Source organism: Lactuca virosa, chromosome 7 (assembly GCF_052849685.1).
Source record: "Lactuca virosa cultivar CGN04683 chromosome 7, Lactuca_virosa_CGN04683_v6, whole genome shotgun sequence".
Classification (NCBI taxonomy): domain Eukaryota; kingdom Viridiplantae; phylum Streptophyta; class Magnoliopsida; order Asterales; family Asteraceae; genus Lactuca; species Lactuca virosa.
The window spans coordinates 252,848,161-252,863,012 of NC_136432.1; the positions used below are offsets into that span (position 1 = coordinate 252,848,161).

General features: G+C 33.0%; 1 protein-coding gene and 1 pseudogene across 3 annotated transcripts; one reads left to right on the forward strand and one right to left on the reverse strand.

Moving 5' to 3' along the window:
• The first annotated feature begins 633 nt into the window (after nt 1–633).
• Nucleotides 634–2,692, forward strand: LOC145123262 (uncharacterized). Of its 2 annotated transcripts, none has more exons than XM_079058487.1 (6): nt 634–870; nt 960–1,452; nt 1,580–1,718; nt 1,816–1,877; nt 2,116–2,254; nt 2,413–2,692. In XM_079058487.1, exons 1-6 carry the CDS (start codon nt 657–659, stop codon nt 2,536–2,538), a joined length of 1,173 nt encoding a protein of 390 aa, XP_078914613.1. In that variant the 5' UTR covers nt 634–656; the 3' UTR covers nt 2,539–2,692. The 2 variants fall into 2 exon arrangements, with proteins under 2 accessions (XP_078914613.1, XP_078914612.1); XM_079058486.1 differs by having other exon boundaries at nt 635–870; nt 954–1,452.
• A 1,828-nt stretch (nt 2,693–4,520) lies between these two features.
• On the reverse strand, nt 4,521–10,879 carry LOC145124295 (putative ubiquitin conjugation factor E4; annotated as a pseudogene). Its single transcript, XR_013715585.1, has 16 exons — nt 9,916–10,879; nt 9,596–9,800; nt 9,351–9,502; nt 9,021–9,243; nt 8,797–8,932; nt 8,252–8,455; nt 8,047–8,159; nt 7,837–7,954; nt 7,267–7,356; nt 7,001–7,195; nt 6,082–6,177; nt 5,880–6,002; nt 5,748–5,798; nt 5,513–5,668; nt 5,331–5,420; nt 4,521–4,860 (listed from the first exon to the last, which is right to left on the reverse strand). The product of XR_013715585.1 is annotated as a putative ubiquitin conjugation factor E4 (transcript).
• Between the last annotated feature and the right edge of the window lie 3,973 nt (nt 10,880–14,852).

A 14,852-nucleotide genomic window follows, 5' to 3' on the forward strand; every position in this document is an offset into this window, starting at 1 on the left:
ATCATGCAGCTTTTGTAGACACATCTCCATAATATACCTTGAGGTAAACATTTATGTTGATAAATATACCTCTCATACACAGTTATATCCTTTTGCAGAGAGGTGTTGACAGCTAACCACAGTAAACATAGCATAGACCATGTTTTAACAAAGTTACCCCTCCGAAACGCTCTTCATATACGTTATGACCAAAGAAGGTTGCAATCTTTGATAATTTTGCAACTTTAATTTCATTTAACTTTTCGGGGAAAATGACTCAGGAGGGTAACCAACTGTCGATTTTGTTCTCATTTGGTCTCTTTCCTTTTTTTTGTACTCAATATACCATCGAACTTGTTGTTTGTGTTCACCATAACCCTTTGACCGACAATCACAGGTCAAAAGTCGGTCAAAAGGGTTATGGTGAACACAAACAACAAGTTTGATGGTATATTGAGTACAAAAAAAAGGACTAAATGAAAACAAACGCAACAATTAATTACCCTCAAGAGTCATTTTCCTTATACATTATCAATGTTTACAAATGCCATAGCCTCATAAAAGTTTATTATGTACTAAACATGTTTAAGTTTAAAACTCGAGGACCAAATATGCATACCAAGAAGTATTTTAGTGAGCGTTTTGCAATTTACCATTAATGTCATCTCTATTATCTTATGTCGCCACCATCACCACCGATCGGTATCCGTTTATCCTCTCACTCCGCCGTCATCCTCACCGCCGAGACCACACACTCAAACACAGACATGAGCGCCTGCAAATTCCTTCTCCGGTATTCTCTCTCTTGCTTAGACTTCAGTACAACACGCATCGCAACGTGTACTCCGTCTTTGCATTTCCCCCGCCACCGTCTTCTCTCTCAAAGTCCAGGTGAATCTCAATGTTTTCTCAATTGTTATACTTCATGTGAAAATTATCCTCTTATGTGCCTATGCAAACACTTCAATTCGAAGGTTTAGGGTTTAAGCTTAAAACATACCGGCATTCCTCAAGATCATATGGATCCATTCAAGCTTCCGTTTCGATTGAATCGACTGAAGATAGCTGTACATGTGCCGAGGAGGAGGAAGAAGAAGAAGAAGAAGAAGAAGAAAAAAGTAAACGAATTTCAGTTAGAGATCTGTTGCGGAGAAACACAAACGACGACGTTGCCAGCTTCATGAAGATGGAACGGAGGACTGAACCACAATCAAACCGCTGGTTTCCTTACCTGGACAAATTCAAATCTGGAAACACGTATTTGAGTAGCGGAGAGGTGTTGGATGCAGTTGATCCTTCTTTAATGGAGCTCAGAAAGGAGAGGTTCATGAACGTCGTGAATAATCGGACCTACTCTGTGTGTATGGTGGTGGAGGGTTTATCAGATCCCGGGAATGTCTCTGCAGTGTTCCGGTCAGCAGATGCTTTAGGGTTTCAGTCCGTTCATGTGGTGTCTCTTGACAGCCGGAAAAGGTGTTAACCCAATCTGAGGTGACTTATGCATTATGCACTCACCAATTGATGACATCTTTACAAAAAGTCTTTGAATTTGTTGTGTTTTTGGAATCCATTATCCATTCCTCTCATCTTCAACATGTAGGTATAGAGAGCATCGCCATATTAGTATGGGAGCTGAGAAATGGTTAGATATTGAGCTCTGGGATTCTGCTGAAGAATGCTTTCAAGTTTTGAGGTCACGTGGCTATCGCATTGCTACAACTCACGTGGGAATTGAAGCTGTAAGTATGGATTTTATACATTTAGCTATAAAGGTTTCATTCACATTTATGAGACAAATAAAATTGTTTTTATTTTTATTTTTATTTTTAAATACAGGTTTCTATCTATGATATGGATTGGTCATGTCCCACTGCTATAGTTGTTGGAAATGAGGGCAGGTAGTAATTAACCTATTACTAAGGGTCTGTTTGATATGCCTCTTACGGGATTTGGTAAAAGACTGGATCCGACTCGGTCAGATAACAATTGAGTCAGATCTGATTGAGTTAAGGCCTGAACTCAATCATCAACTATCAAACAACCTTTAAGTATATGTTCTTTTTTTTTTTTTATAAAAAGAAAATAAGATGTTATAACTATAATAAGCAAAGTAATGAAAGTAGGTTGATATGACAGGGGGATTAGTGAAGAAGCTTTGAAAATGTCAGATATGCATTGTAGTATTCCAATGAAAGGAATGGTGGATTCATTTAATGTGTCAGTTGCTTCCGGAATCCTCATGCACCATGCTGTATGTGATAGAACTTCACGTTTGGTAAGAATTTTTTTAACCAATTTCTATTTTAGGACACCTACTTTCAAAATCAACGTTTAAGGTCCTTTAACTTTAATTATTATAGACTTATAAGCATTGGTTTTGAAAGTACATTGGTATACTGAAAGTGTGTTAATTTTGTTTTTTTACATGCGAAGGGTGGTCATGGTGATTTAACATCAGAAGAAAAACAAATATTGCTTGCGGAATTTTCTTTAAGACATAGTAGGAGTTCAATGAGCATTGCACATGAGTATGCAAAGCGTAAGGTCAAAAGTGTATGAAACTTTGATAAATGAACACATGGTTCATATTAAGGCATTGTACTTTAAAGAATTGTTTAGTTATAGCATTTGTACTTTTGGGATTTTTTTTTTTTTTGGTTATGACAATAATGGATCGGGATTTGGAATGGAATTGAAATTATTCTTTTGTATATCTTTTACAGGAGTTAGAATGTATGCATGTTATATGACAAATTTGCCGTTTTTTTAATTATTTATTTTTTTTGTTGTATATATAATTTATATAAAATAGGTTATAAATAATTATAGAAACAAATAAGTTACCTTTTTGTTAATATTTGTTTGTGTGATGTAATTTGAAAAATGTTGCACAAAAAATGGTGGAAATAGTGATATCCTGCACCATAGCATTATTTTTTACATCAAAAAAATAAATATTTGAAGTATATTCTCTTTGCCTAATTTATTTAGATTTTCAACAACATACATTTGATTTATTAGTTTTTTTTTACAAATTTGTCTTATATCTATTTTCACAATTACTTTAGAAATTATATTATTAAACAAACATAAATAAACAAATCTGTATATAATTTGAATTAGTTGTTATGTATTAATTTTACTAGTTGTGAAACCCATGTATTACATGGGTTAATTTAAAATAAAAAAAAAATTAAATATAAAGGTCAAAATATTTGAGAACTTTAAATTTATAGGAAAATAAGAAAAATAATGAATTATTATAATAAATATGTTTTTTATCTTTTAAATTTGAACAAATAATTTAAATAAATAACAGAAGCTAAAAAGCTTTATTTTTTAGAATTTTGAAATTAAAAGGTAAGTTCATTAATGAAATTGATATCCATTTATTACTATATTTATTGCAATTATTATATTAAAATATTATATGGAATTTAATAAAATAGAAAACTCATAAAATGACATGTGGAAAAAAATTAATTCAAAATAACCACAAAATGACATTTAGCAAATTGAATGAGAGTGTGACAAGTGGCAAAAAAAATCTTCATTTATTAGAAAGGATTAGATAAAGAAAGTGGCATTTATAACACAATTAATCGTCTATGAAACGATTATTACATTTATTAAAATGTAACGATACAATTTGATTGGTTTGAAATTGGTAAACTCAAACTTTAAACAACTAAAATAAACTAAATATGTATAAACTCAAACTAAAAAGACCACAAATTACATTAAATCTTAACGCCAAATTTGATGTAGATTTATAGAAGTAGAAAGAACTATGATTGTTGAAACTGTTGACATTGTACTTCTGGGATGAAATTGTCGAACACAAGTTGCTACACACAAAATAGATCCATTAGTGTGAAGAGACATTCCAAGATATCTTAAGAAGTCCCTAGACATATCATACTTCATGTGTTTGGCTAGCCATGCTACGCTACATCTTGAATCAAAAGGATCCATTGTCTAAGTCTGAGGTCAAAGCTGATGAATGAATGAATCTTCAATTTCCAAAGCTTTGTGTGTCTATAAGAAAAAGAGAAAGATTATTGAAGAATCTATTCATGTGAAGTATGATTAACATTCAACCTGCTCACAATCTACCTCAGAAGAACATCAGCCTCCTATTCTTAAAAAACTTTTTCATCCATATTCAATAGACATTCACCAAGATTTCTCTCAACATTGAATCCCATCAAGCTCCCACTATAACAACATTAAAAGATCATCCATCCAGTCAGATTATTGGTAATGCAATACAGACAAGGAATCAAGGTTCTATTCCTTGTTTGGATCAAGTATCCATTTGGTGTCATGAATACACCAAATTTGGTATTGTATTGTTCATCTACTTTAGCATTAAATCGTTATAGGAAGAACATTTGAATCAGAAAATGGAAAGAAAGATATCAGAATGCAACTGAAACTCTGCTGATTTTAAATAATCGGTTTTTGTGCTTATTTTGATCTTTAATAATGGAGCAATGATTATGAACACACAAGTTTAGTTTAGTTCTCAACATGAAATGTAATGATAATTTCTATGATATGATATGATTAAAAATTTTACAAGTTGTTTTAAGAAAAAAAAAAAGAAACCTGTTTTGAGTAATACCAAACAACCAACCAACGAGATGCTAATAATAGATACAAGAAATTACAAACTCTAAAACTAGAGTCTAATCAATCAATTAAAGGCCTTGTACTTGTAGCATCTGGTGATTGAATAGAAGATTTAGAGCTGCTTTGCATGCTCATATCTTCTTGCTTCCTTTGTTGTAACCTCACAAATTCTTCTATTTTCTGTTTCAACTCCGTGTCTGGAATTAACATGTCCGGTGTAAGATGTGATCGATTGAACGGATCCGTCTGCCAAAAAAACAAAAATTAATACAAAATTCTTTTACTGTGTTTGACATGTATCAGACTGAGACACTGAGACACTGAAACCGATGTCAATGCGATTAAAAAATTTTACTTTTTTTGTCCCGCCCAAAAAATGGGACAGGGACTTGCTTTTGATTTCTTGTTTGCGCAAAAGACATAAATACCCTCCTTGTTTGTGCAAAAAACACAAAAAAGCCCTTGATTCGCATGCATTGGACCGGGACTGAGAGTCTAAAAATGCAATTTTTGTCCCACTTAAAAAAAGACAAATCTCTCATATGTGCAAAAGACGTAAATGCCCTTAATCCTCATCATCATAAAAAATAGCACTGGAATGGGACCAAAAGTCCGAAACCGATATCAATGGGACAAAAATTGCAATTTTTGAAGCTCTCTCGCTCTCGTTTGTGAAAAAGACGTAAATGCCCCCCAGATAAAGATAGAAAATTTACAGGGTCACTGAGAAGATGCCTCTGAATCACGGGTCTGTCTACTATGATTCTTGAAGATGGTAAAATGACGGGATCTTTCATCAGAGTGTACTGCAGATTCCAACATTTATATTTGTGTCGGTAAAACGTATTTTCTTTTTTATAAATAAAAAAATATATATATGTAAAAGGACAATATTAACCTGGATTGGATCAAGAAATTCATCTGGAATATCTCCCAAAATAGCTTCAGCATCCATGGCTTCGGATGCTGCAGATCTAGCTTTTTTACCCAAATCATCAAACATTCTTGGATCTTCACTGATTCTTCTAAGAACATTTGCAGCTTCCGTAAATAACTGCACACACATTTATAATTTATAAATAAATAATTTTTATAAAACCTTGTAATATAATTATTTAAAAATAAAAAAATACCTGGTCGTTGTAGGAACGTCCATCTTTTGTAATGACATATATGTTGACAATCTTCAAGATATAAAAAAATAATAATTAGATATTTATTATATTCCAAATATATCATTTAATAAAAGAAAAGAAAAGAAAAACCTGTTTAAGCAATTGTTTTGGGCGAAACTCGTATTTTTCAGGATCTTTTAAACTCAATGATTTTCTTTGAGGGCCCACAAGCTGTAACAGGAAATAATTCAACATACTGCCAACTCTTTCAACCTGAAATATAAGGAAATGATTATTAAAAGTTTATATTTTATAAAGTGGAAATGAGATTTATGTTGGGAAAGTAGGTTACCATTTCGGGTAAGAGGAAAGGGGCTGTGATTTGCTCAGTGGTGAAAGCAAGCATGCTCACGTCTTCCATGGCTAACTTCATGTCAATCTTAATAATCTATATATATACCAATCACCCATATAACTTCGTTTTTAATACAAATTTATAATACAAATATTTGGGAAATTTGCAAAAACGACTTGTACTTTCATCATTTTCTGTAGTGATTCGATTTAGACCATAACATTTTTTTCAAAAGGGAAATGTACAAAAGGGCACAACATACTTCACCACATTATCGATTTGAAAAGAAAGAGTTAATTACGATTTTGGTCCCTGCGTATAACCGATTTTTGCAAATTTGGTCCTGAAAAGTTTTTTATTGCAATTTTGATCCTTATTTGGTGTGTTTGTAACATTTTGGTTCTTGTTCCAAGTAATATGACTATTTTTGGGATCAAAATTGCAAGAATCATCTATGCTAAGGGACCAAAATAGTAATTTCACTAGGAACATGGACCAAACACGTTACAAAAACCTCAAATAAGGACCAAAAATGAAAGAGAATACTTATTGGGATCAAAATCGCAAAAATCAACTATATTCAGGGACAAAACATAAAAAAAATAACAAGTCAATGGCTAAATTGACAAGATAATGAATCTACATTGCGTTTTTTGGTATTTTGTGGTGTTTTTAGATGGTCAAAAAAGTATTAATGGGTAAATCGAGAAAATGACGAAAATACCCCTGTACATATTTTGAAGGATAGAAGGGAGAAAAGACAAAATAATGGTTGTACATTGCGTTTTTTTTCAAAACAGGAAAAAAATGGTGTTTTTAGATGGTCAAAAAAGTATTAAATTGAGAAAATGACGAAAATATCCCTATAAATATATTTGAAAGGATAGAGAGGGAGAGAGGGGGAGAAAAGACGGACATTTTCTTGAGAGTGGAAAAGTCTAGTTCTCTCCTGTCTTTCTTGTGCTGATCTTTGTTCCCATTCAGTTGTGTTAGCCATTTCAGCTTCAAGCTCTTTAAGCTCAAGAATCTTGTTCAGACTTTCATCAAGAAGAAAGATGCTATCGTTGATTAAAAAGTTCAAGTAAACACCCTTTTCCTCTTCTTTCGCAATCTGTAATTTTTTCAAAAACAGTTACAGTTAATAATGAGTTGATTAAAAATTATAATAATAATAATAATTACCTGTTTTCAAGCATTTTGGTGGACAGGGACTTGCCAAAGGTATTCTAGAAGTTCAGCAATGTTATGGCGGATGTTAAACTTGTCATAAAACTGCATAACAGTGAACAAATATCATAAGAAATAGCAATCTACTTTTACTCTGTTTATTATAGAATCCAAATTTCATTTCTTCTCATTACTTTTTTTTTACTACTAAGACATTCTATTTTGAATATCTATGTGATCATAGCAATGTACTTTTCATTTCTTTTCTTATTAAATACATGATATTTTGAATTTTTTTTTTAAAAAAAAATTGTAACAGTGAAAGTTGCTTTGTATTTGGATGACATTGCTAAAATTACAACTCTTTTGCTTCTTCTAATTGCATCATTGTACTTTTAACTTTTTTATTAGTATGGTTTTGTACTTTGGAATATCTAAACAGCTATATATAACATTGTTGTACTTTCAACTTTCTCTTATAAAAACATGATGTTTTGAAAAATCTAGAGAATTTATAACAGTAAAAACTGTTTTTGTACTTTGATGACATTGCTATTTCTTTAAATATTTGAAATAATCACTCACCTGAGTGTGGGATCCTGTGAACTCGATATCCACATAGAGTTTCAAAAGATTCTTCACAAGATACTGAACAGAGAGTTGGTGCCCCTCAAAAAGTGTACTGGTAGCAGAAGATGAGCCACTTCACACACAAACACACACACAACACGTAAAAAGATGCAAATACCCTTTGTAAGCAAATAACATAACATGATAGAATCAATAAATAAATACCTCCTACGAGGCATCCAACAATTCAAGACTTCAACCATTTTGGCTCTTAGGTAAGGGTTCCTAATGTACTCTGGACTTGCCATAAACATGATAATAAAGTTCATAAAATCATCCTGCCAAAGAAAAAAAAAGCAAAAGTGAGAGACTAGAGAAGATAATTAATAAAAAGTTTTTAAAAAAAAAAAAAAGAATCTGTTTTTAGTACCAATTTGACACCATCTAAAGCTCTAGGGATTCTAGAAGCAAAAATAAGCAACTCCATAACATCTTCCACAAAGTGTTCAGGCATACATGCAAATTCCATGGGGCAAGGTTGTGGTAAAGGCATTTTGAAACCACCAATTCTACTCACTAACCAAACCACCATTAACTGATAGAAAGATAATGCCTGTTGAAGTAGTCCTGCATCCTATTTTAACAAAAAAAAAAAACAGAATCACAAAACACAATCACTTCTTTTTTACTCAATCTGATAAGCTATATATAATATATCAGTGTCTTTTAGAAGAAACTGCAGGAAATAGCAACCTACTTTACTCTTTTTACTAATATATGAAAAATACACTTTATCTTTTCTGATAATAGCAATATGTAACATAATACTTTCCCAGTAAGTCCTAACTATTTACAGATTTGCCCTTGTCTTTTTCTCATTTATCAAGACAAACAAAGGCCTCACATTGATATATACCATGAAAAGATTTGAAAACTGAAACTCAAATACTGAAAAAACGAAAAAGACTAATTTACCCTCAGTATCTGAGCTTCATAACATAATTTCTCCTGTGTTAACGTTTCGATTTCCTTCTTGTGTCACTCGAGGGGAAGGTGTTTGCTCTTGCATGGTTTTCAAGGTTGCTAAACTATCTTCACTTCTTTGAATATCCTGCTACCAAATAAAGCATTGAACTTTTTTATTTTTCTTATTAGGAAGGACATTGTACTTTGAATCATGGGATTAAGGAAATGAATACCTGGACAAGATGCTTGAAGTCTAAAAAAGCTTTCAGAAGACCCAAATTTAGAACCCGAGCAGTCATAAAGAAACATTCACAAATAAATGAATAGCTTTCACTTGGTTGACCAGAACTTGTTGTTTCTTGAGATTGAAGCAACCTGTTTTCTTCATTGTTTGGCTTGTTTTTGTTTAACCATTCAGTAACTTCCTCCGAAGATGCATGAAGAGCAGTTAGTTCTCTGTATTCAGTTGAGAATCATATGATCAAATTCATATTGAGGGATTGTAGTTTCAATCTTTTCTTATTTAGAAAAGATACATCTACAGTAGATAAAGAGTATCTTACTTGAAATCCAAACGAGAACCATAAAAGACATATTTAGGGTCAATTTTGTCTTTCTTTGTTGAATTTGCATCCAAGAAAGGTTCACACAATCGAAGCATAACAGCACTAAGGTTCACAAACATGCCTGAACTTGCAGAAGACATAGGATCAACCTATCACCAATCACAAATTATCCAATATTAATAAAACTTTCACCTGGATAGATAAATTATGTCTTTATGGTCTAAAAAGTTTTTTTTTTTTACCTGGATATGAGCCCTTGATGCATTTTTGTTGATCACTTCTGCAATATATTGGAGCACATTCTCTCGTGTGTTTGTGTTCTTTAAAAGAGACCTAAGAATTTCTGCCAATCCATCGTATAAATTGTTCATGACAGATTTGATTGTTGCAAATGAAGATAAAAGGTCAGCAGGGCGTCTTGTTGATGAGTCCATAAAACACTGCTCGCTGCATATTCCATGGATATGAAAGTTAAACAAAAATGATCTAACAGAACAGATGGAAACTTGAAAAGGCAAGTCATATAATAGCCATGGAAATAGAAAATCAAGATCAAACTCACCCAACATCAGGCTGACTCTTGTAAAAACTTTGATCAGGAAGAGCACTGATATGAAAAAAAGGACCCAAGATGCTTGTCATCTCAATAGCACGGCCATTTATGAAAAAAACCTTTGGGAATCCACCATTGATGATTCACCAAAGCTTTAGCACCAACTGGAAAACTTATCAAGTACATCAAAGCCCTCAATGGCTGCTGAAAGTTTCCAAGAGCAGAACACTTGAGCACAGTCCCTCTTAAATCTTCATACAACTGCTTCAAGATCGTTTCCATGGAATCGTAATCTGAATCCCTAAACAACTCATCCAAAAAACCAGGAGGAGAAGAGGCACCACCACTACTACCACCACCAAAAGTATCAATGGAACTAGAAACTTCAGAGAAAATCAAAGGCAACAATGGAGAAACATTCGATTTATCTCTTTGGGAATCGGCGAACATATCGGGGTTACCTAAGTGAATTCTACAATAGGACACTGCTAATTTCTTCGCTTGATTTACAACTAACTCCATCTGAGCCCTAACTGTTTTATCTTTCATATTAGCGATTTTCTTCCCTTCTTCATATGCGCGACGATAAATCCCAACTAGGTACTGGAAAGGGGTTTCCGCAGAAGTGAAATTACCTGATAGACGATCAACAAGAACTCGTTCCATCACATCCCTAGAAAGTCTCAGTTCACCGCCTTCGCTTAAAATCTCAGCTGCCGTCATCTCCAAGTAAACAACTCGTGAATCGTTCCCCATTGAATCTATTAGGGTTACAAGGAAGATTTTGCGTAGGATTATGTCCTCGATTTCCTCAGGCGATCGCTGCGGTTTTGCGGTGGTCGTCGCCATAGTCTCAGAATTGATTGATTTGATTGAAGACGGGAAAATGGGCAGTTTTGATTATTTTGAATGGGTAAAGAAGAAGGATCAACAAAAAGTTCTAAGAATTTTGTTTCTCCATTGTCAACAAGCCAATGGAGACTTGTATGTATCTGAAGACTTTATGTACATGTACATATACATATACATAAATAACATAATAGACAATACTTTACATACAAAAAGATAAAGATGTATATACAAAAATCACAAACAATTATTTGGTATCATTTCTTTCACAAAATACATGTCTTCAAAATTTTCAATTGGATATTTTATTTTTGTTATTTTTGTTTATACCCCTTGGTTCATGGCGGTTAGGCAATGGTAAATCTTATGATTTTTGTTCAAAACTATAATGTAGAATTCCCGTCGAATATAATTTATTCCGATTTATGAAATTTGGTCAAACTTAAGACATGCTTAGAAGGCATACCTAATATCAATATGTTTTTCCAACATCCCATATTGAAATATGTTACATAAATAGTCGGTAAGAATAACTTGAAACACTTGAAAAAATTATTCATAAAGTCTCAACCGGCAGACATATGTATACCGACAGTGATCTAGTGGAAGATGCTCTAATTGTCCAATGCAATGCAGTGGAATAATCAACTATTGGCGGAAATCATTCTATCAAAAAGGCTCCGATGAGAAATGAGCTAATGGAAGAGGAAATAGCTCAGTTAAGAATAGATATAGCAAAAGAGGTGGCAACAATCACATATGTATCTTTATCTCTCAAAGTGTTTATCAATATCCTCATGGATATTATGTATGTGAAACACCTAAACAACCACCTTTTATTATGTCGATGTGGTATAACCACAAAATCTTGGATATGTTGTATATGAAACACTAGAAGTATGTTGGTGATGATAATGTTGCTATATGTGACAATGTTATTCCCACACAAGCAATGATGTTGGTAAATATGATGATGTCTATGTCAGTAAAGATGATGATACAGATGTTGGTATAGGTGATGATAAAGATTACCAAAAAGTACTTCTATTGGTGGATGATACCAATCTACTTCCTTATGCCATTAGGTTTTTATATAGACCTATCCTGTTTACCTTGAAAAAAGGTGGTACTAAAATTGAATGATCGGATGATGATACATATACACAATAACATTATTCTATGGTATACATGTTAAACTACGATATCTAGATTCGATATACCATACTACACATAGGCAAAACTCGTCAGAAAGGATCGAAAACCTACGAACATTCAAAAAGAAATAAGTTTTCCAACTAGCACTAGGATTGCAAAGTGTTCATAAAAACTAATAGATCTTTAAAACTAAGGTTTCAAGCATCATGTTAACAAGAAAATTTCACTTGGAGTATTTTGATTGTGCGACTGGAGAATAGTGGCATGTTACAGGTCTAAAAACTTGCAGAAGAACACACGCTTAAAACTTACAAAAGAACACACGCTTAAAACCAAACCATCGTCAAGCAAACAAAAAAGTTTTGGGTCGTTTGATTTTCGAGGTCTTAGGTAGAAATTATAGCAAGGTCTTACTTGGTACCGACATCCAACAAGATTTCAATTGTAAATACAAAATAAATATTTCACAGATGATATGTGTGGAAATGTTATTTCTCAATAAGTTTTTTTCTTTGAAATTAATACTTCACTGCTCACTACTTGTATCTTACTAAACATTTAGAAAAGACTAAACTGCACAAATGGTCCTTGTGGGTTTGCCGAAAATTACCAATTTGATCCAAAAAAGGTTTGGATAGCACCACAGGTCCAAAGTTTTTATTTTGTTGAGAGTTTGGTCCAATTTACTTTAAACTTTTTTATAATGACGATTTTACCCTTGTTTTTTGTTTTTTCAGTTTTTTTATTTATTTAAACATTTTTATGATTAAAAGAAAATTTAAAAAATACTTCTATATCTCTCTTCTCTCTCTCTCTCTCTCTCTCTCTCTCTCTCTCTCTCTTACACACACACACACACTTTTCTACACAGTTCATATCTTCCACCTGGTTTTCACATGTAGAAAAATACGACCACCACGATCATCGGCCGGAGATATGAATGCCACCAACGCTACTGATTGGTACCACCGATCCTTTATAGTGAGATTGTTTCGGAATATCATCATAGCTTCCTTCTCACCAGGACTGCAGATGAGGGTAATATCCCTTTCAAATTCGAGCATAGCCACATAAGGGTACTAGATTCCACATTAAAAAAATCCACCAGCTTAATAATGTTACGAGAAGGGTCAGGAAGCTCAGCCATAACAACATCAACAGCCAAAAGGACAGGAGTCGACGAACTAGAACCGGATTTATCAAAGTCGCACTACCCTTCAAACTCGAAAATCGGTTTTCTGGGAATTTCTCTTATGTATCAATCTTTTTGACAAGTAATGAAACTGATTTAGGTTGCAAAGGGTCAAAATGATGGTTAGAGGCGTCAACAGGAACCAATTTTGAGCCAACAATCGATTTTGCACTTATTTCCCCTTTCAATGTAAAAAAATCGAGATTCAGATATAGAGGATACCCTCAATGAAAAACGAACAACAACTAAATCCAAGGAAATAGGAGAAAAAGGCAATCAAGAAGGAAAGACGAAGGAACCAAAAGACCCACCTGAAAGTCAACTACAACCCACCTTAAATCTTCACTGTCAGATTCTCCTTCTTGTTTTTCCAGCATCTTAGAACACAAATCGATTTTGATTTCGATCCGAGAACACAAATCAATTTTGATATTTGTTTTGAGGTATGAGAATAGAGGGTAGCAAAAGGGAAGGGGCTGCCTTTTTCTCTGTGCGTGTGTGTGTGTGTTTGAGGAAGATGATGGGTGTGTTTCATGGGGAAGAAGATAGGGGTGGTGGTGATATTTTGTCTCGTAAGAGAGAGAGAGAGAGAGAGAGAGAGAGAGAGAAGTATTTTTTATTTTTCTTTTAATCATAAAAATATTTAAATAAATAAAAAAAACCTGAAAAAGCAAAAAACAAGGGTAAAATCGTCATTACATAAAATTTTAAAATAAATTGGACTAAACTTGCAACAAAATGAAAACTTTAGACCCGTGTTGCTAGTCCAAACATTTTTAGACCAAAATGACAATTTTCAGCAAACCACAGGGACCATTTGTACAATTTAGTCTTTAGAAAATCAACAATAACATGTATACTTAATATATTTTTATAATCTACAAAAAAAAAGCAATAACCTTAAAATAAACTTGCAACATCTTAAAATGTGATCTTTAAAGCGAGATCGATGTGTAAGAGTAACATTGAGAGCAATGTGTGCTTGAGAGTGTTTTTGAGGGAATTATAAGTTTATATTTTTTGTAAAATGATGGAAAAATATGAAAATTAACGTTTTTATACATATAATATGTAGGACCACTATTTTGCATGATGCATCTACGAAATGGGTATCATCGAAACCAATGTTTTAAAACCCGGTTTGAACCGGTTGGACCGGGAATCGGGGAAGGGAGCGGTTCAACTATCACCGATTTTATGTCTATTTCTGAACCGGATCGAACCGGTCGGTTTTTACAAAAATCTGGTTGAACCTGTTCAATTAAATCGGTTAAATTGAATAAAAACATATGGAATTGAAACATTTTGCATAATAAACTTTGGTAGTTTTTTCACATTTATTAAAATTTTTCTGAATAAAAACACATGATAAATGTTATGAAGTTTTTTGATGCGTTTATATTTATCTAGGACTTTATTTTCTTTTTAATGCATGTGGATTGATGTAAAACTTATGGTTATGAGTTATTTTAATGTATTTTGATTGATCTACAACTTGTTTTCATGTGTATTTTAATGTTTGAACTTGTGGACATCAAATTCTTGATTTGTGTATGTATGTATGTGTATGAAAATCCGAAAAAATATGAAAATTATAGAAACCGGTTTACTCAACGGTCAAACCGGTTGAACCGGAAACCGGTAACCATACCGGTTCAACTAAAAAACCGGTTTTTAATACATTGATCGAAACAACGTCGCTTGGATGATTGTGCAGTTAGTATGCCCATTTAACATATGCTATATAGGA

Excerpts from the sequence above, each read along its gene's own strand:
- LOC145123262 (XM_079058486.1), top strand. The coding sequence starts at position 657 with ATGTCGCCACCATCACCACCGATCGGTATCCGTTTATCCTCTCACTCC. Across the intron at positions 1,719-1,815 it reads CTCACGTGGGAATTGAAGCT|GTTTCTATCTATGATATGGA; the intron begins GTAAGTATGGAT and ends TTTTAAATACAG. Across the intron at positions 2,255-2,412 it reads GTGATAGAACTTCACGTTTG|GGTGGTCATGGTGATTTAAC; the intron begins GTAAGAATTTTT and ends TTACATGCGAAG.